Below are 27,423 nucleotides of genomic sequence, written 5' to 3' on the forward strand. Positions count from 1 at the left end.
AGACAATTTGTTTGACAAGTTTAAATCTTCGGCAGTCTTATATTTAAGGTGGTTAAAGGTCTTGAAATTAATTATACAAACATACAAATTTTTTTTTTTTAAAAAAATTGCCAGATATATTTGTAAAAACTGGCAACGAATTGACTGAAAAGTTGATTTGTAGTTTAATCCTTTATTTGACATTATTTTGTGATCTTCTTTTACAAGTGAGGATTGCAAAGTGATGTCAAGTAAAGGATTTGCAAAAACTGAAGCATGCTCTTCTAAAGGTATATATTTAAATCGACCAAAACAACAAAAAAAAGATACCCATGTAAAATACTTAATAACTTTATTATTGCTACCACATGTATTCATGTTGAGCGTTAGAGAGAACACGTTATTGAAAAATTTTAAACAATGTCTGGCCTTAAAATCAAATGCATTTACTAGGATAAACTTGGCAAATGTTGTGTAATATTACAAAGGAGCTGTTCCTAAATGATGTCAGTGATTTTTCTCAAATATTCGACTCCTTCCCCTCCCCCTGCCCTATATTCCCTTTGTTAAACTCTGTCAATTTTTGACCAAACCTCCTTATACAAAATGTCATTTTTTGTATCCCCCTCCCCATAAAATAACATTAAAAATATACGTTAACACCAATATATTTTTTCTGGTTTAATTATACATTTATATAGTAGTAGATCTTAGCATATTATATTACAGAACAGCTGATATCTCATCAAGTAATAAACAAATTAATCAAACTAAGCAAATTTTAGTCTATATCTATAATATAAATTCACTCACTCATCATCTTACCATGGGTTGTTGAAGTAATCTTCGATTGAAACAATAGATAGTGAATGCTCTCATCGAAACGAAAAGGTTATCGTCCTCTTAAGGTATAATCAGATCCGTTGCGTCAACTTCATTTTCACCTCACCATTCAGCAGTTTCCGAGTTCTTCTGCAGAGTGACAACTGCCATAAATTCTGTTTGACGTTTGGCAGTGATGCGAACAGGTCGGACTCTTTTGATAGAAGGGAGTTTTAAAGCAGAAGAATGGACAGAAATGTACATTTTCAGCATAACTTGAAAGGCAAAGTAGATATTTTACTTTTCATAGATTCTATTAGCTAGACTAGACTGAATTGATAGACAAAACCAGTTGATTGATGACAAATGATTGACAATGATTTGATGATTGATGACAAATGAAGACAATTGATGATAAATGATTGACAAATGATGACTGAATTGATAGACAAAACCGTGGACAGGAAATGCGTGCAATTGCACTCTATTCCTGACCACGCATTTATTTCTTTTTTGCGACAACTTAACCACGGCATTTTAGATTTTTGAAAACGTTTCAAAAACTCGCAAAATGACTTTAAAGAAATATTGTGTCTTCAATAATTTTTTTAAAAGAATGCATAAAGTTAATAGTCCGATTCCAAAGTAGAAGTGAAATCATCGTTGCTGCTGTTTTCATCACTACTATAATTTGATGCAATGATAAAAGAAGTATCAGCTGATTCAAGGCGAACAGCTCTTCATTTATTTAAATAAATTTTGAGGGCTCTACTCAAAATCTCATCTCGTTTGTTAGAGGTAAAACTTGTATCATTCCCAGCTATCATTATGTAGTCTTCCATTGTCTGGTGTTTCATTTTTAACCGACGATTAGTGAGTATCACTGTCAATATGCTGAAAATGCGTTCCACAGATGAATTAAAGCAAGACATGCACATTATAAGTTTAATGAGAAGAAGCAGGTTTGGAAACTTTTTTTCATGGTATAAAACTCCTGTCTCCTGTGACTTACAAAGCGCGTTCCAGATATTTTGGGCAAGGGGTAGTGTGTAATATTTAATGCCACAACGGCTTTTTTAAATTCGTATTTTAGTTTTTCAGATTTGCGAAATAAATTGAATAAGGTAATATAAAAATGTTCACACTCCTTAAACAGAATAATATCTTTTACTGCACCTTCAATAGCCAATTCTAAATGGTGGTTCACACAGTGAATTTTTATGAGCCACATTCAATCTTTTTTCATTTGAGTTAATACCCCATTGTAAATGCCAAAATTAATGTTAGCACCATCAGCAGTAGCGCTGACTAGTTTGTTTTTGTATCCTTCTGCAGTTAAAGAAATATTACCGGCTTCACTAAAAATACTGTCAATAGCTTTTTTAATGGCATTAGCACCTGTACCACCAAAATTGCCCATCTTAAGTAAAGATACAACAAAAAAGGATGGGGTTTGGTTTCGTTCGACTTGTACAAGTACTAACTCTTTCTCATTATTTGTTTTCTTAGCTTGAGAGCCATTGGAAAGAATGGAAAAAAAAAATTTTTGTTAACAATTTCAGCAATTTTTTCTTTAACAATTTTTTCTTTAATTTAAAGAGTTTCTGGAATTGGGAAAAATAGCACAGTCGTTTCCAGTTTCTTCAGGGTTTCTATTCTCAATTAGTACCGCCAATTGATGATTACAACTCTCAAGATGGCGATCAACCTTAATTAAAATTTAAAATTCTAAATTAAATTTTTTTAAATTCAAAATCTTTTTGAATAGGAATATAGTTGCACAGAAAGACTCTGACTCTTTATGTGCAATCATAAAGAGATCTTTAATAAGCCAATTTTATCAGCGAAAAACTAGTTTAAAATATATCCTGGCATCACAAGTTTAAGTTAAACAAATAATAACTAATATATAATGATATTTTAGTTTTTACCTGATGTTTAGTTACTACACAAGTTCCCTCTGAAAACGCTTTTAAAGAATTAATTGAAACTCCTTTAACTGAAGAATCGCTTAAAATAGCTATTTTGTTTCTTGCATAAATCTTGCACCATATTTTAACAACTACCCGTTTTCTTCCGTTTATCCTATAATTGTTTTTTTACCCACGAAAGAAAAGTTTTTAAATTCTTAGATATTGGTTTATTAACATAAATTGTGTTTAGAGAAGATGCCATTTTAAAAATCTCTTTATACTTAAACTTATTTTTTCTTCTGCATACAACTTTTTCCTCTTTTAAAAAGTAAAAAAAGTTCAAAAACTCACACACTAAACAAAATTAGGGGTATTGTCAAGAAGTTCCGCTTCCTTTTCATTACTTATTTTAGACCAGAAAATATAAAAAATAAAAAACCCACGAAACCAATATTATTAGGGGTTATGAAAAGCTCTTCCACTTCCTCGCCATACATTGTTTTTACTCTATCAATTTATCCCATAAAAATTTAACTAAAATATTTTGATGCAACTAATATATGCTATTCCTAACCCTATTTACGTCGATCGATGTCTGTAATATCTACTGCAACTCTAATTATACTGGTCTATGAATTTCCTAATCCTAACCTTTACCATATTTGTTTTTTAAATGCACTGGTTTTTTTCTCGAGAAAAAAAGTTATGTCACTGTTTATTCCAATAAACTTTATAAAAAAAGAAAAGTATAAATTTTTAAGATTGGTAAACAAAAATAATAGTTAAGTATATAATACTAATTTATAAATTAAAAAACTTTTTAAATAAAATTCATATTAAAATACTCGAATTTGAAACTCACACTGACTATAACGCTTGCATTAAATATCTTTGATAAGTCTTAATTGTGTAAATTAAAATACTTAAAATTTTACTGCTTTACAATTTGTTTAGTTTAGGCCTATAATTTGTACTAAAGTTTGCTTTTAATTAACAGATCTAAAAAACATTAAAAAAGATTAAAGTTTTAAAGTTATTCAACCTTAACGTAAATATAAACATAATTAAAAATAACTTTCTAATAGAGTTTTAGTTTTCTTGGGGTTTGAATAGTTGAGTATTTTTATTTTTTTTATTTCTTTTCAAGATTTCTTTTGTTCTTTATAGTTTAGCTTGTTTATAATTTTCTTTCTTTTGTCAGGTTTTTTCAGCGCATTTTCAAATAACTAAAAACCTGTGGTCAAGCTTTCAAAAAAAATAATAGCAAGCGTCAGGAATAGAGTGTGATCGCACACCTTTCCTGTCCACATCTGGACAAAACACATACAAAACAATTGGAAATCCTTTAGCAGGTCAAGGAAGAGATCTTTCAATGTTTGATGCGATGAGCATAAACAGGGATGATGGTAACAACACTTTAGCTCCTTCTGAGACATCTACTGTTTTGAGACCATCTCTTGTTTGGCTGACAGGGACAGGTGGCGGAAGATATTGTTCTCTAATTAGAGTAAAGTCAGAGCTTCTTATAGTCAAGAACAATTTTTGCATTTCACAGTTTGAGTAAAATATAGACTTGTACGATGATGGCCAATCCAACGTTGATCTTGTAATAAAGGTTCCTATAATCTTGCTCTGATTGCGCTGGATTAATATACTCTGCAATGGTTTGATAACCGTCAATTTTTAGGTCAGACCAAATATTTTCTAAAGTCTGTCCGGCAAAACCAAAATTCTTTTTTTCTAAATCTTTATCTGTTGTCCTGCCTTATTTAAAATGATATATTGGTTATTATAGGTTAACAATTATTTTATATATTACGAATTAAATTTTTTCAATAAACATTTGTAATTACCGTGAGAATTAAGATGAGTTCCGTAATGCTTGTGTGGAAGAATCACCTCAGATAATTCTTTACTTAGAGGTGCCATTTGTTGCTCAGCTCGGTTGAATGCACTGAGTCCTGAGTATTCTTCATAATGAAAAGAGCGTCGAGGTTATTCTTCAAGAAAAGATGAATTCCGATTTCAATTACTTTTTGATAGATTTTTGTTGGGTCCCCCATCGACACTAAATACAACGATAGGCTTAAACATATTAGTTTGAGAATCTCTGAGTCGAGTTCTTTAATATCCAAGAACCGCTGAAAGTCTAATCCATGAACAAAAGTGGTTTAAGAAGTGTTTTTCTGATCAAACAGCAATGTAGATAGATTTAGAATAAGTAGCAGCATCTGTTTTTTCCGAGACCATCTATTTTGGTAACTCTCACAGCCACGACCCAATTGTAGTCCGGGAGAGTTAACCGGTACCTTAAATGCATCAACAGCAGCGCCATGATTCCAATCGCCATTTTTTAGCATCACATCTCTATTTGGTAACTCTCACAGCCACGACCCAATTGTAGTCCGGGAGAGTTAACCGGTACCTTAAATGCATCAACAGCAGCGCCATGATTCCAATCGCCATTTTTTAGCTGCCATGATTCCAATCGGTACTCTAGCCTTGTCGTCTTGGCTTATGAAACACACTTTATCTAGTCTCAAAATAGAAAAAGTTTCTTCAACATATTTTATAGTTGAACTGCAGAAGAGTCCATCAACATGTTTTAAATGAGATTTATTATGAGCTCTGATCAATCTAGCAGGGACTGTTTTGACATGTCTTTTGCTTTCTAATGTTCCATAACTTCTTGGAAGTAGACGAATGTAGTTCTTGCTGATTGCAAATCCAATTTTGATCAACTCAGATGTCAATTTGTCCTGGGTTTTAATGCTCTAAATAATAAAGATATATTTGGATATAATTACCTACTTAACAGAAGATGGGATTTATTTTATAAGTTGTATTGGCCAGAGAACCTCTGACCCATGTCTTTCATCAGCAGACGAACCATGGACAGTAATTTTAATAATCGCCTTAAAAAGAAGAGGTTGATCTACTTCTAATGATGGTTGACCAGATTTCTTTCTGATTTTCAGTTTCTCTTTGACTTCTGGATATTCCAAGCAGATTTCCTCCATTCTCGCTTTTTTCAGTTCTCTAGTTTTCTTCTGTTGAGATTGATCATGGTTAAATGAGCTAGTTTCCTCTTTTTCTTTTTCAAATCATCCTCTTCAGCAATGAATCTACTTCTATTTCTAGTCTTCAATCCAGCAACTTTACAATTTAAAGCTGCAATCTTAGAATTGATACAATCTTGAGCCACTGTTCTTTTTTATTTTTATTTTAAGTGGCTGACAAATTGGAAGTTAATGGACTTTGTTGATTATTAATGACAAGTCACTCATTGGTGGGTCCTACAAATTTGTCAAATTCAAGAAGAGTATACGTGGGGGCTGACTGTTTTGGAATATTGGACCAAAATGGCAATTGCTTACTCTTGAAATTTGTTGTCTTTTCATTAAATGAATTGATTATATACATTAACCTTAATTCAAAATCCTTATGCTCAAGTTTCTCTTCCATTAATGAGTTCCATAGACTATGGACTTCTTTCTGAATATTAACCTTCTTTTTATCGGAATGAGCATTTCAATACAAGACCATCAATAAGTTAAGCAATGCGGCTTCACCCATATTCGTATTAGATTTATCAGTCAGTATTGTTTACATCGCACTTTAAATAATAATAATTTTGATCCTGTCAGCGCAAGCTGTTTAAAATAATTTTTTCCAGCCGCTTAGGGGTACAGCTTTTTGTATTTGCAATAATGACTTAATTTGTTTGCATTGCATCATGTTTTACAAGCTGCTAAAGAGCAATTAGAGTTTCGTATTTGAATTAATGGCAATTTTATTTGAAATAATGATAAATGACTTTATGCGTTTGCTTTGAAGCACATTTCATAATCCGCTAGGGAGTGAATAAAGATTGATAATTTTATATACAAATAGTTGATATTTGTAAACAATTAGATTTGCAGTTAAGTGGTAATACAATAATAAAATGTTGGTAAAATTTTATTTTATTTAATATCTCAGGGAAACTTATATCAAATTCCCCACAAAGCAATTATACCATTTCTATACCATATTGAAAATTTAAATACCTTCAAAATCTGCTCGTATAAACTTAAAAAAACTGTTTTTTTTAAATTGGCATCATTTTGGTCTTGAAGTTCCCCCCCCCCCCCCTCTTTCCTCCCCGTTGCCAATTATTGTCAAAATTTTCGGTACCCCCTCCCTCCCCTATATTTATTGATATCATCTATGGATGGCCCCAAATATAAGATTAGCCTCTATAAAACCTAACGAAAAATTCTTTTAACTTTTATAATTTATGTTATATTTCAAAAGGATTTGTTATAAATAAAAATATATAATGCATGAATCTAAATGTTTTAAAAGTAAATATCTTTTTTAATGTTTAATAAATTATTTCTGTGTAGAGTAGAATAAGGTAATTTGAGCGTCTTGGTAATTTAAGCATACCAAAAGATTTCTTTGATGTGTGTAGTGAAGCTCGAAATTCTATTTTTTGATTTGACTTTATGTGCTAGAGCAGCCATGGTGCAGTGGTAAGCAACATTGGTACGGAAGGAGGCGAAAACTTCTCGTTAAATGCTCTCTTGCGGTGCTCTGTGATGAAACCATAAGGACTTCTGGGAGCCCCTAAATAACTATAAAAATAAAAAAATGTGGTAATAAACAGGAAGTAGTAAGCAATTCAGCAATTCAATGTTTTAATTTGATAAATAATTTCAATAAGCAATTCAATGTTTTATTTTGATAAATAATTTCCTTACACATGAAAGAAACTGGCGCAAAATTTCAATGTTGAAATAAAAATAATGGCTTTTTCTTAAAGAAAAATATGTTAGCTAAGAAATCTGTTCCTTTTTTTTTTTTTTGAAAAAAAATGGATGGGAACATTCATTTTTGATTTCATTTAAAGATACCATTTTCGTGTAATATGAACATTAGGGATATGACTTTTTTGCAACCTACTAGGTCTGTATCGTAATTCAATGAACTTTTATGTAAAAAGAACGAATAGATGTTTCATTTTGACATATTTTGAAAAAAGATCACCCCAAAACCAAAAAATCGAATTTTCAATAGGTACACTTTTGTACAGTAAATGAATATTAAAGGCTGAAGATGTTGTAAGAGTCATACTCCTGTTGTTATTTTATTTATTTATGCAACATGTACTGTGATATAACAAAAAACATTATGTGATATATAATTATACAAGTATTACAAAATTAACAGTATCAAAGCGTCTAGTACAACAATATACATAACTGTCTGTGTCTATAGGCCTACTGTGTTTAGTACATGGGTCACATGATGCTCACGTCTCATAAAGAGTCTAGCGCTTATTACTTAGAATGAATCGAAGTTGCAGTTTGTCTTTCTTTCTGCAGGAAGCATACAGGTCTTGCATCACCTTGATTGCACGTTCAGCTATCTGATTACTTCGTGGTATGTCGATGACGGATGGCTCTTTCTTCCAGTGATTTTTGAATGACTGCAATGCCTTTTTGTAAGGCTTCAATACATCAGATAAATTCTTGAAGTCATTGTCATTGTACTTTTGACTACTAAACCAATGTTCTGCCCACTCATATGAAATGAACCTGCAAACCTTCTCCAAATTCTTTCTCGCTTCAGGCATAAGAATGAACGCCAGAATGGCGAGAATGGCTCTTGAGTTCCATCTGGCATTGCTCATATTAGGAATGTTCTGAAAGTGAATCAGAGGGAAGTTTCTTTGTTCTTCATAGAACCTAAACACTCTTGTTAAATGGTACAAAAACTTCATATGGTCTCTCCACCCTGATTTATCAAGAATTTCTACAGTTCCATTCACAAACTTATCCTTCAGTTCATCATACTTATTCAACAGTTCAGACACAAATGGGTATTCAATGTTTGGAGATTTGGTATCACCCCAAGTTCTTCGTCCATCACCAGACGGAGAATCCTGTCTAGTACGTGATGCTGACAACCGATAAATTGTGGTATTGTGACACCCTTTAATTTAAACATACGTTGCAACTTCACAACAACTCCATTTCTCTTCCCAGTATTGACGTTTGTTGTATCAGTAATGATCATCTTAATTGAATTCCACAAATTGTATTCATCAATAAGTTTGGCAATTTTTTCAGCAACAGTTTCAGCTTTGCCATCTTTTAAACGCAGTGCATCAAGTTTCACGTCAGTTCTTTCATTCTGAAGTACAACTACCTGATATTCCTTATCATCTATTCGTTTGCCGTCAAAGTGTAAGGACCACTGTTCCATTTTAAGTTGTTGTATCATTTCTTTTTTTAATTTACCTGCCTCTTTGAATATGGACTTGTAAATTGCTGATTGACTTGGAGTTGGAATATCAATACCTTGTTGTGATAATACATTGCATATTTTAGCAGCTTTCTTTGTGGAAACTCCACTTGATGTAACCATACTTACAGCAAATTTACTTTTGTAGTGCTTTCTAGTTTTTTTCTGAGTGTCCTCATCATCGTCTTTATCACCGTCGTCGTCTTCATCATCTTCACTCTTACTTTTGCAGTTTTCAGATTCAGTACCACTGTCTGTGGTAGACAGGACTTGTGATGTGGAAGGTATTGCTGTTCCAGACTGGACTTTCCTTCTCTTGGAAGGGTGAATGGTTTCTTTACTTGCCACTTGTCCTGTTGAGTACCCCACCTGTCCTTTACTTTCTTTTTGTAGGTGGTATAGACGTTTATCTTCCGAGGATAACCACTGGCCATTCACTTTCGTGATGTCAAATAATGCATTGAGAACATCATATTTTCCACGCTTGACACATTCATCATAGACCTTCAGCACCTTCATAAGCTTTGCTCTTATCACTTGATCAGACACACGCGGAAAATTCAGTTTATTGTCCCACAATTTTGTAGTTTCCTTAGAAATTTGGTCTATTCGTTCTTTTCTTCCTTTAACATATGCTCCGAGAAACTGGTATCTTCCTACGATCTGCAATTGAAGTGGTATTCTGGATTTTTCATCGAGTGAATGTTCTTCTACAACCACGCTTCCTCTTCTTCTGTGTGACTCTTGAAATCTCACCAAATTTTTAGTCCAAGTCTTCTTGTTCTTTGTTACTGTGGTATGACTTTTCTTGTGAGACATCATATAATATTGTTACGACTTTACGGATAGCTGAGCGTAAATATCTGTTTAATAAAGTCGTTTAATTAATAAAATACTTTAACTGTATAGTAATCCAATTATAGTTCGATAATCCAGTCAATGTTGATAACAGTTCGATAATCCAGTCCGTATCCTAACGATAATGCTACAACTACTTATACTTCGTACACTTACAGCGTCTTTAGTTCGCTACAGTAGTTCCTTATTAGCTCAGTTACACGCAGAGTACTTCATAGAACTATTCACATTATCAACACTGAGCTCTGACAGCAGCTCGCTTATATAATTATTTAGAGCTTCCAGAATGTTCTACTAAGTTCTATAATCTTCTACAGTCTGTTACAGTCGTCTATATCACCGTGGTAACACAATGACGTCATCACATAACAATTCCAAGTATTTGCCGGCACACGGCCGTTTCGTTGCCATGGTAACGTGTGGCGTTAAATTTATAAATTCATAACAAAATAATGAAATAAATAGAATTAAGCTGAGAATTAAGCTTAAGATTAAAACATCGGTCAAAAATGAATGTATAAAAATGGTAAATCAAATTTTTATTTTGGGGGTGACCTTTTTTTGTTGCAGAAAGCTATTTGGGCCTTTTTTCATGATTTTAGGTAAAAGTTCATCGATTTATGATACAGGAAACATTTTATTTGAAAAAAAATTAAAAAGTCATATCCCTAATGAACATGTTCAAATTACCAAGTAATTTTTAGTGGAATAACTTAGTTTAAAGTCCTAAGATGAATAAATCTTTCTGTAGTTTCATTTCAAAAAGTTTGCATTTTTATTGTTTAAAAGTTTGATTCGAAAGATTTGAATAAATAATAGATTTTTTTTTTTTTTTCTGCGTAAAACCAAGTTAATATTGCTTTAACCCTTTCTTGATGTGTGACCCGTACCACAGTGCATAAAATCTGTTTCTTAATGACGTGTGAACCGCCTGGCGGTTCATCAATAATTTTAAATTTTCCTGAACATCTATAGAGAAAACATTAAATATATATCTGAAATAGGAATAATTTCTAAAGTTATTACTTCAAACCGTTTGTCATTTGCATTTATAGATTGGTCAAAAAATAGTTTTGAAAAATGGCTAAAAAGCAAACAAGTTATACTGATATGAATGAGATCCTTGATATTTTGTTTGATGATAGTGATGTAGATAGCGATGTTGATATTGATCTTGATAACTCTTGTGATTCTGAAAGTATTTTAGATTATGTAAATGAAGAACTACTACCCTTGTCTGAAGGTTTACCAGTTCAAAATTTAGTTTTACTTTCACCATCCATCACAAATACTCCTAAAAATCAAAATTTCTGCAATGATATTTCTTTATCTAAGGAGAGAACAGATAATGATCTGATTATAGAATCTGAAATTGAAGAAGAAATTTATGAGGAATCATCTAGTGATATAAGTATAGAATCTGATAGTGAAAAAGAATGTTATGAAACTCAATAATTATCTTATAATGTTTCACAGGCCCAGAAGCGTGTGAGAACCAGAGGTGGAAGTAGAAATGTAAGTGGTTTACATTCTTTTGATCGTGTTACTCTAGATAGAGGTGCTTGTTATAATCTACAACCTGACCGAGGCCAAATTAGGGTTGTGTTTCCTCGTGTTTGTGGTGGTCGATCACATCAAAAGTTCATTGATCATGTTGTTCCTGATCAAACAGAGTTACAGTTAGAATGGGAGCATGCTGATGCTGATAATGAGGAAAAATCTAATAACACTTTTCCATTCTTTTCCACTGAAAGTCTAAATGTTAAAATAGAAGGAGACAGTTCTCTTGACTTTTTTGAAGCTTACTCTACCAATCCTATTTTAGAACATATTGTTTCTGAAAGTAACCGATGTTGCAAAGATTTTTTGAGCAAACACCCTGAAAAGGTCAATAATTCTTACCTTAATAAGAATCGGAAAGCTGTTACAGCTGTTGAAATGAAATCCTTTTTTGGTCTAGTTATATTGATGGGTATTGTACATAAACCAAATTTGAACATGTATTGGTCCACTGATGATCTTTTTTGGACACCAATCTTTTCAAAAACCATGTCTCGAGACAGTTTCAAGGTTATCCTCAAATTTCTTCATTTCAATAACAATAATGATCCTAATCATAATCTTAATGATCTTTATAGAGATGGATTGCACAAGATCAGACCATTCCTCAATATGATCAGAGAGCGTTGTCAAATTGAGTGTTGATGAATCCCTTGGTCTTTTTAAGGGCAGATTGCATTTTCGTCAATATATAAAGACAAAAAGAGCACGATTTGGAATAAAGGTATATGAGTTGACTACAGCTGATGGTATTACATTTGATTTCCTAGTGTACTGTGGTACTGGGATGTATGATGATGACAAAAATTCTACAATGCCTTCAAGCCAACATATACCAATAGAGCTGATGGGACCTTTATTGACCTCTAAATAAAGGATCATGACCTCTAAATAAAGGTCATCCTTTATTTAGAGGCTCTTGTCTAAGAAGACTTATATTTGTGAAACTGTTTGCGCCAACCGAAAACACTACAGCAAAGAGATATTAAATGAGCAACTTGCAAAAGGTACTGCTGTTTTTTACAAAACTCGCAGCAAAGCCAATAAAATGTTAGCCTGCAAATATCATGCAACTAAAAACAAATTGGGTAGCAAACAAAAAGTTTTTTACATGCTGTCAACATATCACAATCCAGTAATGGTGGAAACAGGAAAGTCTGATAAAGATTGTAACATTAAACTCGAACCATCAATGGTCAAGTCATACAATATGCATATGGGTGGTGTTGATCGGGTAGACCAGCAATTACATGGAGGCTCTTCGAAAATTCTATAAATGGTACAAGAAATTAGCTTTTCGTCTTAGATGTGATATAAATTCACAAAAGATTTACACACATAGTACCGGCAGGCACATTTCATACTTGGATTTTTTGCTTAGTAATATAAAGCTGATATTTTCACTAACCCCTGAGATCCCTCACAACCCTTGTCTTGTTGTTTGAGAGGATTTTGATAGACTTACTGGAAGACATTTTCCTTCAATTTTGCCTCCAGGCAAGGCAGGCAATAATGATAGGCACCATAAAAGATGTAGTGTTTGTTATGCAAAGGGGAAACTGGCCACCAAAGGACATCCCTTGAAAACTGTTTTTGTTTGTAATTTTTGTCCATCACAACCCGGGTTACATCCTGATGAGTGTTTTCAAATTTATCATACTGTTTTGGACTATTCCTAAAAAGATATTATGTATATTTACTTATACATAAAATATTTTCTCAAGCCAAATGTGTATACATTTTATTTTAGGGAAATTTCCAATTTGTTAGTGCCCTTACAAAAAGTTAAATATCTTTTGATTAAATTATCAAGTTTGTTTAATTTTTTTTTTTGTTTGTTTGATCACCACTATAAATGCCTATCTTATTTAATATTAAAAACTATATGTTTATGAATTTATTTATTAATATTTTAAGATTAAATCAAGAAATTATATACTTTTATTTATTCAATATGGTATATTTTCGATCACGTGACTAAATTTTTGTTGTTGTTGTTGTTTGAAAGTCTATTCTCTAACAAAAAAACAAGGTCTCATTCGTTATATTCTGACAAGTACAGGTACCGAAAAAAGTTTAGAACCACTTAACAATTTTGCATAATTTCATTATTTTTTCAATGTATGAAACTAATATTGAACTTTGATGATAAATTATATATATATATATGACATGCATGACGAGTCAACCTTTTTGCAACAAGATTGCCAACAACAATATGTCCGACGTGATCCTAATTCCTCAAAATATGATCCAAGATACACCATCAAGACAGTCAAACATTCTCCAGGTGTCATGGTTTGAGCTTGCTTTGCATATAAGGGTGCAGGAAGTGTAGAGTTCATTGAAAAGAACGAAAAAATGAACAGTGCCCGATATGTTGACATCTTGTCACAAAACGCTAAATGTTCTTTGAAAAAGCTTCACTGTTCAATATTTCAGCAAGATAATGTCACTTGTCACACCTCTAAAATATCAAAGGCTTGGTTTGTAGACAACAAAATTGAAGTTCTTCCTTGGCCTGGATATAGTCCGAATCTTAATCCGATTGAAAATTTGTGGAAATACATCAAAGATAATTTTGATAGAACCAAATGTACATCTACAGAATCCTTGAAGGATGAAATCAGACGAGTTTGGTGTCTGGAATTTAATAAAGATCAGTGTTCAAAGTTGGTTGAAAGTATGCCTAGAAGACTTCATCTGGTGATTAAAAACAAAGGATATCCATGTAAATATTGATATAAATATTTACATTGCTTTGTTTAAATGTATTTATTAAAAAGTTTTAATGTTTAAAATGTATTTATTTTCATTTGAATTCAATTCATTTGTGTCTGCTTGTTTATTGAACGCTTAATGTTTATGCAATTGAATGCGGTGTAAATTCCTTTAGGTTTTTTATTAAAGCATGTCATATATATATATATATATATATATATATATATATATATATATATATATATATATATATATATATATATATATATATATATATATAATTGATCATCAAAGTTCAATATTAGTTTTATACATTGAAAAAATAATGAAATTACGCAAAATTTTTAAGTGGTTCTAAACTTTTTTCGGTACCTGTAGTTTTTATTTTATGTCCTTTCAATTGTTCATGATCCAAATTTGTTATTTTACGCGCAGTCATATAGATGTTTTTAACTATTATTTTTATGTGGCTTATAATTTGATCTTTTAATAATAAGTATGATTATAAAGAATCATATTCCACAAAATAGTTATAATTCACAGGTTGGTATTTTTTTACTCAATAATACTTTTTTGAGTTAATTTAAAGTGCTCATATTACCAAGTGGTCTGAGTAATATATGTATGTTTGATACTTTTTAAAACCTCTTTGTTTTTAAGAAAAAATAAGTGGATGATATTAAGTAGTGATATTAAAAAGTTGTTTATTAGCAAAAATTTTGAATCCATCAAAATTATTATTGAAAGTATTCCAATTTTTGCCTATTGTGCATATTATACGTTAATCTACCCTATTTCTTAGATTTCAAACCGGTTTCAGGTTTCGTTTCTTTGGTTGAAAATTTCTCTTATGAAACAAATTTCTATATTTTCATGGTAGTTTATTCGAAAATTTCATTTAAAAAATATTGCCACAAATATCTATTAACGTATTAAGTAATAAATTATTTCTTTCAATTAAATAAAAAATCCACTTTCATAGAAAATTTAGCATCAATGCAAAGCATTTGTAATTGGCATTGTATATAGTAATGTGGAAAATGATCTAGATGAAAGAGTCCATTGCAGTTATATGCCTTTGTTTTTTTTTTGTTTTAAAACGAAGCCGCCTGCAGTAAGTCTGTCATCTCCACTTTTAGTAGTTTTTAGAGTTTTTCTCCAGCATAATTCTTCTTTCTCTCGAGTCCAATTTTTTTCATCGTAATTGCTTTTTAATCAATACGAAATATTTCGTGTCCAAATTTCTTTACTTATTTCGATCGTGATTTGTATTTTGGAAGCAGTAGAACAATTGAAATTTGTTATTATTGTGTAAATTCTCTTTAACTTCGTCATATAATTATATTTAACTCCGTCATATATTATCTTTTTATTATATAAAAGTGCTTTGATATAATTGTGAAAGCAACTAGCTTTTTTTTTTTTTTTTAAACATAAAAGTTAAATGCTATCCTTTTTTTGCTTAATTTTGCTAGTTTTAATCAAGTAAAAAGACGCCTTTGCGTTGATGAAGAGAATTTTTGAAATTTAGTTTGAAACCTGTAATTGACGTGGATTTCTCACTTGAAAATTGACTGGATAAGTTTTTAACAACTGAAGGTTAAAATGTCTAAGCTGACTTGTTGCTGACCCAAGACCGATTGAGAGGCAAAACGTTATTAGATGTTTGAAAGTATTCTGTGAAGAGACTATAAATGCATTAAAGTGTCATTAAGGTATGAAAGATGATGATATTGATGGAACTATTATTTTCTTAACTAAGGTGGTTTTAGAAAAAACGTAAAAAACGTAAAAAGTTCATCTGAAGGAATCCACTTTAAAGACCACTTACGAGATCCCATATCATCAGTTGACGATTTATGACTTAATGATTTAATTGAGTTTTCTGGAACGCTAAAATCAACAATGATTCAAGGAAAGTGAATTAAATGTGTAACCATGGACACAAGCAATGCATTATATTAAACATGTAACGGTTTAGTTGAATTAAGTAAACATTCGTTAAACAATTCTTATATGTTTGTATTGCTTGGGAATTTTACAACAGATCCTGTAGAAAAAGCATTTGGAAAGCTCAGACAAGGTAGTAGGGAACTTATTTTATAAATACACAACAAGTAATTGAAAAGTGGAATATCAGCAAAACCAAACTAGTTCTTCAGAAAGTTATTAACATTTTGAGTACTGCTGTTTCATCCGGCCATGCCTGTGATAACTGTTTTCATAAACTTTCAGAGGATGAGTGTGAAATGTTTAATCGTTTACATGAACTTTTAGATCAACTTCTATTTGATATTAAGTCATCGTTAGTTTATATAGCAGGATATGTTTCTAGAAAAGACAATCAAGAAGATGATGACACTTTTTTGCATTATGGTACCTATGGAAATTTTACATCTGCCTTAGACTGTGGTGGCCTAAAAACACTCAACGATACATATTGTGAATGGGTATTCTTGAGTTACATTTTGTTTAACTATGTTAGCACATCAAACTTTTGTTGATATTCTAAGTCCTCTTTATTTATGGATGTTGCATGTACTTACATGCAACATCCATAATTTTATTTATGGATGTTGCATGTACTTTGATTTCACCAAAATTACTAGAAAGTATTGTCATATTCTTACAAATATTTTATTTAACAATTATTGCTATATGCATTCACCTGCGTCAGACAAGGAAACCAAAAAAGCTTTAAAACTGTTATGTTAGCTTTTGTTAATAAATATATTATACAAAGTTTGCGTTTTAATTTTAGATGATATTTTGTTTAAAAATTGGTAATTTATATTTTTACTTTTAAATTCTTGCTGTCAATATTTCAATGTACATAAATACATAAGGTTTAATTACCATTTATTAATGTCAATTGTTTTTGAACTTCTTTTTTCAAAACTATCATTTCTGTTTTATAAACGTTTTTGTAATAAAAATATCGACTTCTTTATTAGACCACAAAAAGTTAAGCCTAGAATTGGCGTTATATTAAGTCTTCTTATCCTTAGTCTTTTATTTAATCAGGTTGTACTTTTTGAGTAAGACTTAAATAATCAATATCGTTACATGAATTTTTTAACTTTAGAAAAAATTAATCTAAATAGTTAAGAGCATCAAAACAAAAAAACATCGGCCTCCACATTTTTCGGGCCGTTGCGCGATGAGGCCTGTTATTTTAGTACGACCTGGCGGTAATTAATTAAAAATTGTGCTACTACTAAGACTGTTCCTTAAAAAATGATGTATTTTTACTATTTTGCTAAATTATAACTTTTTTTTAATTCAATATCTTTAAAGGGCATCACACCACATCGGTGGAAACCTATGAAAAATTAAAATATTAAGTAATATGAAAAATTGCTATAATTAATAAAACTCAACTCACGTGTTAAAACCATCTGGCGGCTAAATAATAAAACAATCAAATAAATATATTTAATAAAAAAATATTCAAATTTCAAAACATGAAGTTATTGTAAATGAAACTGAAAAACTGACTTCGTGATTAACTAATCATCTAAAAAATCAAATTTTTATTACGTATAATGAAAAGTAAACAACCAAAAAAAAATGCGTTGGGTCCGGGGCCGCTGAGAGCTTTCATAACGCCCGGGGCATAGCAGTAATTAGGCGCCCCTATAAGCTTACATATTTTTAAATTAAAAGCATGTACAATTATACAAGTTAATGACTACTTTTTTATTTCTAACGCAACCATATTTTCAAGAACTGCATCTGGATTAACACTTTTGCAACACATTTACTGATTAAGATTAATAAACAGACTCTTTTTTTCAAATATTTCAAGATTGAAATTTGATCTAGACATCTACTTTTCACCTTAATGCTTCTTTTTGTTTTTTTAAACATTCTTTCTTTATTCAGTCTATAAGCTATGCAATAAAGCCCTTGCAAGCGTTCTAAACTCAGAGCTTCTAAATAAAGGTTGTGTTATTGATTCTTATTTCCTTCAGTTAAAAAAACCGAAATGGTTCCAATTGATAAATCTATCATTACTTGGAATGGGTTCTGAAAAATATATAAATTACGATCAAGAAAAAGAAAAGGGTTTGCTATAAAAACTTTAAATGCCGATACATCAACAGTGATCTTTTCTTTACTCTTGTAAAGATAGTTGGACGATGCCCTGTTTGTGTTGCAGCAATAGACATTGAACATTTTTTATCAAAAAAATGGGTCTTGTCCAGTTTTTTAATATTTTATGCACTGAATGTAATTGGAACATAACATTTTGTTCTTCAAAAGAGTGCAGTTGATTGCAGTCTACTTCAGGGAGAAAGAGTTTTGAAATAAATATACAAATAATTGCTGCATTTAGAGAGATTAGTCAAGGTTTAGGTGCAATAAAAATATTTTGTTTTTCCATGAGTATGCCACCACCAATGACCAAAACAACATACAATGAAATTAATAGTGAGTTGCTCAATGGTTATGTGCAAACGGCACAAGAGTCAATGAAAGAAGCTTCCAAACAAATACATTTTAAAAAAACTGTAGATGACTGTTGTTATTGATGCTAAAGTTAGTGGTGATATTTTTCCTTGAATGGTGTTGTTACACTGATTTCGGAGGGGAAATGCATTGATACTGAGTTTTTATCTAAAAAATGTAAACAGTGTGAAATGTGGGAATTAAAAAAAGTTAGTTTAAATGCATATAGCAGCTGGAAAGAAACTCATGTATGTTCGATAAATCATTTTGGAAGTGCTGGAATGAAATCATATATGGAAGTTGTTGGAATGAAAAGAATGTTTGCTCGATCTGTACGTCTTCATTGCTTGAGATACACATTCTTTATTGGTGATATCATGATCTACATACAAAATTCATGTGCCTCTTAACTCTTATGGTTAATGGGCATATGAATTATAATTCATGTGCCCCTTAGGGCCTGATTCCAATACAAGTGGAAGTGTATTTTTTACGTTTCAAAAATGTCTTGACACAAATAACATTTAAATTTAGATATAAAATATATGCTATATACCAAGCAATATAAATAACAACTTCCTTGCTTGAACTTTCTCACAAATATTATTTCATTTTATAGTTAAAGTAAGTTTGTTTACAGTTCCGCATCTTATGGTTCTTGATTGTTTAAATGAAAATTCAAAACTAGATTTTCCTTTAAAAAGAATAAATGCTGACGATACTATGTAACACAATTTTTGTCCTTGGATTCAAAATATTAAATTTCAATTGCTTACATCTAAAGACTCTAGAAAAACGACTTTGTTGAGCACAAACTTTAATTTTATGACCACAGAAAAAGAAAATTTTCATATTTTCCTACATTCGGTCTGGTAGGAAATAGCAATTACATATTGAATACATTGTGGCTCAAAGAGAACGTCAGGTTTTATATCGTGTCAATCAATTAAAATCTTTTTTTATTTAAGAGTATTTGTCTTAAGGGCCATCCATAAAGTACGTACGCAGGTATGGGGGAGGGGTGTTGCCTGAAAGCGTACAAATGCGTACAAAGAAGAGGGGGTGTTAAAGACAAAGAAGAGGGGGTGAATAGTACGTACGCGTTTTGACTCCCCTAATTTTGATTTTGATTTTTGATTTTTTTTAAAACATTGACTTTATTTTGAAAAAAATAATGCCTATGTACGCGGAAGGGGAACGGGGTTTTTTGGAAGCGTACAGGTTCGTACAAAAGGGGAGGGGGTCCTAAATCAGCGGTTTTACTGCGTATGTACTGTATAGGTGCTCCCTTATAACCGAACAAAGTGCTAAAAGACATAAATGGGGCAAAAGGGTTAAATTGAGGGGATTTAACCTTTTTAGCATTTCAGATTCTCGTTGTAAAAAAATTTTAAATTAAACTTCAGATAATTTAAACACAATTTAAAGCAACAAAAATATTTACAATGTGTTAACGTATGGTACATATGGTACAATGTTAACGTATGGTACATATGGTACAATGTTAACGTATGGTACGCATGGTCCAATAAAATTTTTGCAATTCTCTTTCCTGCTCTGGAACAAAATAAAAAAATAATGCTAAACTAACACTTCACATTGTGCAACTAATTGTCTTAAATAGATAGGATATAGCCTTTTAATACACCTTCACACTTCAGTTTTCTCAACTTATAGTTCAATGTATGAAAGACCTTAAAATTTGATTTTATTGTCAAACTTTTTTTTGTTCAAACTCTATTGACTGTGTATAAGTTAACTTAAGCTAAATTAAAAAAACCTATTGCTATCTACCCAAAATTGCTTTCATGCAAGTTTTCTAAACAGTTAACAGTCAGTTTGCTGAGCATTGTGGAGAGTTCATTCTAAATTTATAATTACATTGAATAGATTTAAACGAAGAGCACTTAACTAGGAATTTTACGCTTCCTTCTTTACCCTAGTCCCAAATGTGCTTAAGCTATAATATCTTATGGGTGTTTTATGTGCTAAACGTAATTGTTAATCATGATATGAAAAGATGCTGCAAACATGTTACTGCTGTATTAGTTCAATTAAATTAATATAAACAATTAAATTTAAACTCTGATCGATTCGATAAAATATGCCCAGAATTGTTGCAGCAATGGCATGTTCCTGCTGAAGACAAAACTCATAGTCAGTTGAACTCTCTGTTATTTTTGAAAAGAATGATTTGGAAAAAGATTTAAATAGCTCGCGAAAGCGTCTTTTTGCATCAGATTATAGAGACTTTTGTGCAATCCCAATTTTTACACATAAGCCAAGTAATGAAAAACGTAAAAAGAAGAAAGATCTTGTCTCTATGTAGTATGAAAGAAGTGTTTTCAAATCTTTAAAAAAGAAATGTTTAACATTACATAAGTTATTATGAAAGATCAATATCTGAATATCAACAAAAGGTAAAAAACACAATTTTAATCTTGATAATTTAATCTTGTTTTTACTTTAATTAATGGATTTAGTATAGTAATTTATTTAGTAGAATTTTATTCATTTGAATTTTGTGATTTTTTTTTCAAAACATTTAGTTCTAGTTCTATCAAAAGAGAAAAAAAAAACTTGAGAAAAGACTATTTTAATGCAACCTATAAATTTATGGCATGAAAAAAGGTCGAAATAAAAACTTCAGAAAAGGCTATTATAACTCAGTCAACAAATTTATGGCATGAAGGAGAAAACACTTGACGTCTTTAAACTTTAGCTTTGTCATTAATAGACAAAAAAAGAATATTTTTTGCTTCCATTTTGAATAGAATTTTAAAAATCAGTAAAAATAACTTTAGCAGCGAAGCGAGTGCTGGATTAAAGGAGGGGGGAGGAGGCTTAAGCCCTGGGCCCATCACTTTTAAGGGCCCCAAATTTTCAAAAAAACATTTTTTTGTATTAAAAATCTGAAAAACAATGACTATTGAGATCAAGTGTCTTTGCTCAAAATAGGACTTAAATCAGGGCCATTCGACGACGGGGGAGTGGGCACGTGCCCCTTCCCCCCAATTTTTCTTTCTAAAGGACTTTTTTTTTCAGAAAATTCTAAATATAAAGAACTTTTTTTAGAAATTGACGATAGTGCCCCTTCACTTCGAATCCCGTGTCGTCGGCCATGAACTATATTTTTAATTTGCCAAAATAAAATTTTTCTTAGCGTTAATAAAACAATTCTTGAATGAAATCATGTTTACTTTTTATTAATGTCAAGGTGTTATGGCAGTATTAGAAATAGAAGATATAGATTTTATAGTTTATAATGAAAAAATATTTTTATTGAGAATATTAAATTTCTTAAAGAACATTAGAAGAAAAAAAAGCTACTTTACCCAACTTTTTACTTTGAGTTACCCTAAATTTTACTTTGAGTTTATATATTTGTAGTTTAGATCTATCTTGGCAAGTTACAGCAAAATATTTACTAAATATCAAATTTTTATTAATTTCTGGCGCCGTGGACAATTTAAATGTTTGTAAAAAGTGATAGTTCTTTATTCGCTGTTTTCTTAAAATCTTATTAAGTTTTTTTAATATTTGAAGGGTTGTCAGATGTCCGGCTTTAACGAAAAAGAACACAGTAAAAAAAATTGAAGATTTTTATAGGTTCGGCACTGTATTCATCTTGGTAAAAGCCGGACATCAATCCTATTCTTATCTGAACCTTTTTGATTTTTATTTGCTTATTTTACATTTTTGATTGCAAATGAAATAAAAACGCGACAGTTTTGTTTTTTTTAAAGATGTTTGTTTTTTTTTAATTAGTTTCTTTAAGTTATTTAAACTGAAAAATTTTCAATGTGTTCTTTTTAGATATGAGAAAAGCTTTATCTCGAGACGTTCATCGTAAGTCTGTGATTCCGTTATCGTACCCCGTTAGACCTGAGGATGTTGATTAATGTTTACAGATAAGCAGCGCTAACTTACCGTTACGCAAATGTATAAATCTGCTTTTTAATTCTTAACACGTATAACTTAAAGTATTTTTTAATTAAAAAAAGATTAAAATAAACGTCAATGCTGAAGTTTTGCTCTAGGTCGAAACGGTTATGTAGAAGCTGTGCTGCAACGCAGGTGTTTAAGGGACACAAAACGTTACTACGAAAAATTAAAACTCGTATTGCTTTGTTTAGTGTTTCACCTATATATAAAATATACCTCGTATATTATATCCGCGTATATAGAAAATATGTTGATAAAAAAAATTTATTTTAAAATACGTAATGCCTCGATTATAATAACATCCATAGAATATTTGATGATGAGTAAAAATATTAAACGAAATCGAAAATAAAAAATAATTATTAAAAAATAACACGATATAATTCATTCATTCTAATATAAAATACATATCAACAAAAGAATTTTATTTTACAACATGGGCTAAAGCTTATTTGAGACGTTTCTACAATTTATTCTTTACCTCCGCGACAAATAAGCTTTTTGAGTAAACAATCGCTTTGTGAAGCGTTGGTATTTTTTCGCTGGTCCATTTCCCACAACTGTCCCATAAAATTAAGATTAGGAGCAATGCATGGGCGTTTCAGTTTAACCAATTCGTAAGCTTCTTTAAACGTCTGTTTATTTGTGTGCATTAGATATGCTATTGTAACTGTGGGCGAACGAGAAACGCCGCCTTGACAATGAATAAGAACTGAGCAGTTGTTGCTTCTTGCTTGATCTAGACAAAATATACTTTACTCGTTTAGATAAAAAAAAATTCAAAATCGTAAATATGTAAAAATGATCGTAAATAATTATGTAATAAATATAATAATAATTTTATTAATAATATTAAACTTATTAATGTATTATAAATTTGTATTATAAAATAAATTTATATTATAGATGATTCATAAAGAAATTTATATCACTTTATAATTATTTATTTATACAGTATTTGCGTAAAAGTATTTTTAGTTAAATTCGTCGGTTTACTTTTTATTATAATAGATAATTTATTTTCAAAAAAAAGTGAATTAAAAATTGATGCGCGATTTTCGCGTTTACTACTGACTCATTGAAGAGTGACTCAACAAAATCCAGGTTTATATTTTTATAAATAGAAGTTGACTAAAAGCTTGAAATACCTATAAAATTTATAGCCTCAGGAATTATTTCTTTTATATCTTCTTTACATGAATCTTCTATTTGAACTTGTTTATAATGATATCCAGGTTTATCGTAAAAGTAATTCGGGCAATTAATTGTCAGATTTAGAATGTATCGAATATTGTGAAGATCGTGTAAAACTTCGTCTTTTGCGTCAGTTGCATTTCCCAAAAATACATTTGGCATAACTTCAGTTGCTTTTACATTTAGCGGACAACTCGGATTAGGTTGGTTTGTAGTAATGTCTTGATGGTACTTTGCTAAAGAATTTATACGATCAATAGCGTTTGTAACTGAGTCAGAATGATCAGAATGAAAAGCTAGTAGGTTTTGATAACATTGAGAAAACTCCTTTAAGCCACCTACAAAACAAAACAGTCTTTTAAACAAACATCGAAAGATCTTTGCAAAATTATGTAATAATCTTCAAATACCTTGTTTGAAGTTAATAAAGAGTTGACACTTGCTCGTCATTTTTGGTTTTTAAAAAAATAGTAGCACCTTTTTGATGAATAACATCTCTTAAAGTTATTAAACTGTTTTAGCATTAAAATCGCCAACGACATGAAAAGTGCTAGCTACTATTGAATGCTCATTTCATCCAAATCAAAAGTTTGTTGATGATTGAAAGTAAATTAAAAGGCCTCGTTACTAATTTATTCATCTAAAATGAGGCAGATGGTCATTCATTTAAATCAAACATGACGCATACTTTAAGCCCAGCTTTAAAAAAAAACTATTTTAAGATCTGCCTCAGTATTGCTACCATGTTTTAGAAAAATTTTATTGAACTTCTCTTTTAATTAAACTTGAATTATATATATAAAATAAACAAATTTTATGTCATCAGAAAAAAAACTTTGATGACGGCAATACATAATGTAATATTGGATAAGTTGTGTTATAAATTTATACAGGAATTATGCAAATATTTTGTGAAGTGATATTTGTAAAATTATATAAATAAATTAAAAACAATGTTTTTTAAATAAAAATTACATCCGTTTAATTTTTTATTAAAAATGATTGCCTGGCCTATAAGGAGACCTTTTTAAAAAAAGATATTTAAAAATAAAATTTTTAAACATTCAACTTTTTCGCAGGAATCGCTTTTCAAAAAATACATGCGAAAAGTTTAATGGCGTAAAAATGTTAATTAAAACGTAAACTTAAAAAAGTATTTAACAGCAAAAAGTCTTTAAAAAAGTTTATTGGCAGTCTATTAATATAAATGAATTTTTTGAGAGCTTTACAAGCGTTTGTAAATATTTAGGAAAACGAATTTTTTTATATACTAATTAGCTAAATCTTTTTTCTCCATAAATAAAGGTTTAAAAAAAAAAAAAGTTAAAATCATTTTTTGAAAAGCTAAAAAAAATCATAGAACTCACAACTAATTTACATCACATCATCTTTAGGTAACCAAACAAATATGTAAAAAAAAGCTTGAAATGCTTGAAATAATTCTGATATATTGTCACTAATAAGGTATTTTCAATTTCATTTTATATTAAGTTTTAACATTTAACAAACTTTAACAAAATTTTAATAGTGACTTTTTAATGTCATTTATTCTAATTTATTTTAATAGCATTCCTAATCTCTGTACTCTCCCATCCAACAAGAAAAACAGACAAGATGGAATTACATAAATTAATCACAAGAGAAACTAAAGAGATTTTCTAAACCTTTTTTAAGAAACTAATTTATTACTATATGGCTATAGAACACTAAAAAGCCCAATTATAGAATAAAGTAAACACATTTTAAAATATTCCTGTAAAAAAAAAAAAAATACCAAAAAAATTATCACATTTGAAAAAGCAGTGGGAAAGTCACCACAGATTTTCAAATTTGAAATTACGGACTGATATGTTTTCTTTAAAAAAGGAAAACAAACAGGATTTACTAGTGTGATAGGTTTAATTAAAAAATATATTTTAAAAATGTTTTTATAAGCCTTGTATTGAATATATAATTAAAAAAATAGTTTTTTTTTAATATATATTTTTGAAAACACTATCGAAAAAGGTCAACATTTTTTATAAACATGAGGGTAGGTTTGATGCCTGCTTTTGCTAATTAGAAAAAAAAATTTTCGACAACTTTAAATGCCTCATTTAAAACAACTTAAATTTTAAAATTTTTTCCATATTAGTTAGTTATTTTATATGCATAGAGGAAAATGAAAATGTAAAATATTTATCTATTTTTGCCTAATGTCTCATAGAGAACAAATAAATTAAATATATTACTTTTCGAATAAAACTTAGGATTACAATTAAGGTTTTAGATTATTTTAATGTAAATTAAATGAACAAAAATATCAACTAGATATTTTCTGATTAATATTATTTAAATTGAAGGTCTCAGTAAAAAGTTTGCAAATTAATTTCTACTTAGTGATACCCTAATAGAAACACTGTTAAATGTATAAATATATAATTAGAGTTGAAGTTTAATAATCAAATATCTATGATACTTATCATTACATATAAAAACAAAAACCTTACCTTTTAGTAAAAAGGCTTCTTTTCCTTGTTTATGTAATAGGACTAAAACAATTTTTAATGGGTGAGAAGAAGGTAACTTTTCTAGTTCGGTAGTACAGTCATCATAAACAACTGCTTTTGCCCACTTCCCACTTTTTAAAAACTCTTTTCCATATTCTGATGTAACCATATCAACAAGTGTTGCCTTACCTTGTTGTAAGCGTTTTTTAACAAGCCCAGTACAGTTTACATTTAAAGCTCCTGAAATATGTTTAAAATTGTAGGCTAAAAAAGAACGACAATCTAATAACATTACATCTTCATTTTGAATTGATTGTTTATCTATGTGTGTATCATTTAAATTGTTTTTTATTTTTAAGTTTGTCTGTAGAGCCTCGGCAAGTTCACCTGGTAAAATACTATTTACAGTTGTTATGTTGCTGATGTTAGCTTTTTGTCCATTAAAAAAACCTCCATAAGAACACATCGTTAAAGTAGAACACATAATATATATATATATATATATAAATAAATATTGTTTTTATATAACACTCCGTCGAATTTCGACTAACAGCTTAACAAAACTTTTTACTAAAGTATATTTGATACTATGTACAATTATATTTTTTTGTTCTTAGTTTCATCAATTTTTATTATAAACTTACTGCAATTTATTTAACTAAAATGAGAGCCATGACGTTACTATGCCGATTAAAAAATTTGCTATATAGTCAAATTTTTGATATTTAATGCTTTTTGTTTGCACATAATTCATCCATTACACAATCCTTGAAGAAAATGAGGTTCATATCCTCTAAATGTGCTTTGTTGACATCTACCATATTTTAAAAAATACGTCATTTTGAACCAATTGAATTTTGTTATAAACAAATTAAAGGTGTGGGTACTAACAAAGTAAATAATATATAACGAATTAAGTAATTAGAAATGACGTAACTTATGTATTTGTGCAAACAGACAAGATGGCGTTACGCAAAAACGAATATTCCACAATATAAAGAGAAACAAGTTTGTGAAGAATAGGATTTTGTTTACATACTCGAGGTACTTTTTAAAAGAAGGTAGGGATGAGGGGAGGCGGGGGGGGAAGAGGATTGCAATAACAATGAAATAATTTTTAAAATTAAATAGTAAAGGGAATCTTAATAAACAAGAAGGTCGCAATATAAAAAAAGTTTTATAGAACATAAAAAAAAAAG

The 27,423-nt window shown here is 30.1% G+C and overlaps 2 protein-coding genes across 2 annotated transcripts in view; one reads left to right on the forward strand and one right to left on the reverse strand.

Moving 5' to 3' along the window:
* Positions 1 to 22,617, forward strand: part of LOC100209935 (N-alpha-acetyltransferase 20) — a 33,822-nt gene extending 11,205 nt beyond the window's left edge. The window contains exon 6 of the mRNA XM_065799342.1: positions 22,413 to 22,617. Within this exon, the coding sequence (XP_065655414.1) occupies positions 22,413 to 22,498 (86 nt within the window). The 3' untranslated portion in view covers positions 22,499 to 22,617. The remainder of the gene's footprint in view (positions 1 to 22,412) is intronic.
* Positions 22,618 to 22,900: 283 nt separating this feature from the next.
* Positions 22,901 to 27,015, reverse strand: LOC100211186 (dual specificity protein phosphatase 10). The gene is made up of 3 exons (XM_065799341.1): positions 26,225 to 27,015; positions 23,690 to 24,073; positions 22,901 to 23,280 (listed from the first exon to the last, which is right to left on the reverse strand). The coding sequence occupies exons 1-3, from the start codon at positions 26,706 to 26,708 to the stop codon at positions 23,012 to 23,014; spliced, it is 1,137 nt and encodes a 378-aa protein (XP_065655413.1). The 5' UTR covers positions 26,709 to 27,015; the 3' UTR covers positions 22,901 to 23,011.
* Positions 27,016 to 27,423: the final 408 nt, after the last annotated feature.

Source organism: Hydra vulgaris, chromosome 06 (assembly GCF_038396675.1).
Source record: "Hydra vulgaris chromosome 06, alternate assembly HydraT2T_AEP".
Classification (NCBI taxonomy): Eukaryota; Metazoa; Cnidaria; class Hydrozoa; order Anthoathecata; family Hydridae; genus Hydra; species Hydra vulgaris.

What these genes read in the sequence shown, in the direction of transcription:
- LOC100211186 (XM_065799341.1), bottom strand. Translation starts at nt 26,708, where the DNA reads ATGTGTTCTACTTTAACGATGTGTTCTTATGGAGGTTTTTTTAATGGA. An exon ending in AGAAGCCTTTTTACTAAAAG is followed by an intron (nt 24,074 to 26,224) that starts GTAAGGTTTTTG and finishes TTTGTTTTGTAG; the next exon opens with GTGGCTTAAAGGAGTTTTCT. An exon ending in TGAGGCTATAAATTTTATAG is followed by an intron (nt 23,281 to 23,689) that starts GTATTTCAAGCT and finishes TATTTTGTCTAG; the next exon opens with ATCAAGCAAGAAGCAACAAC.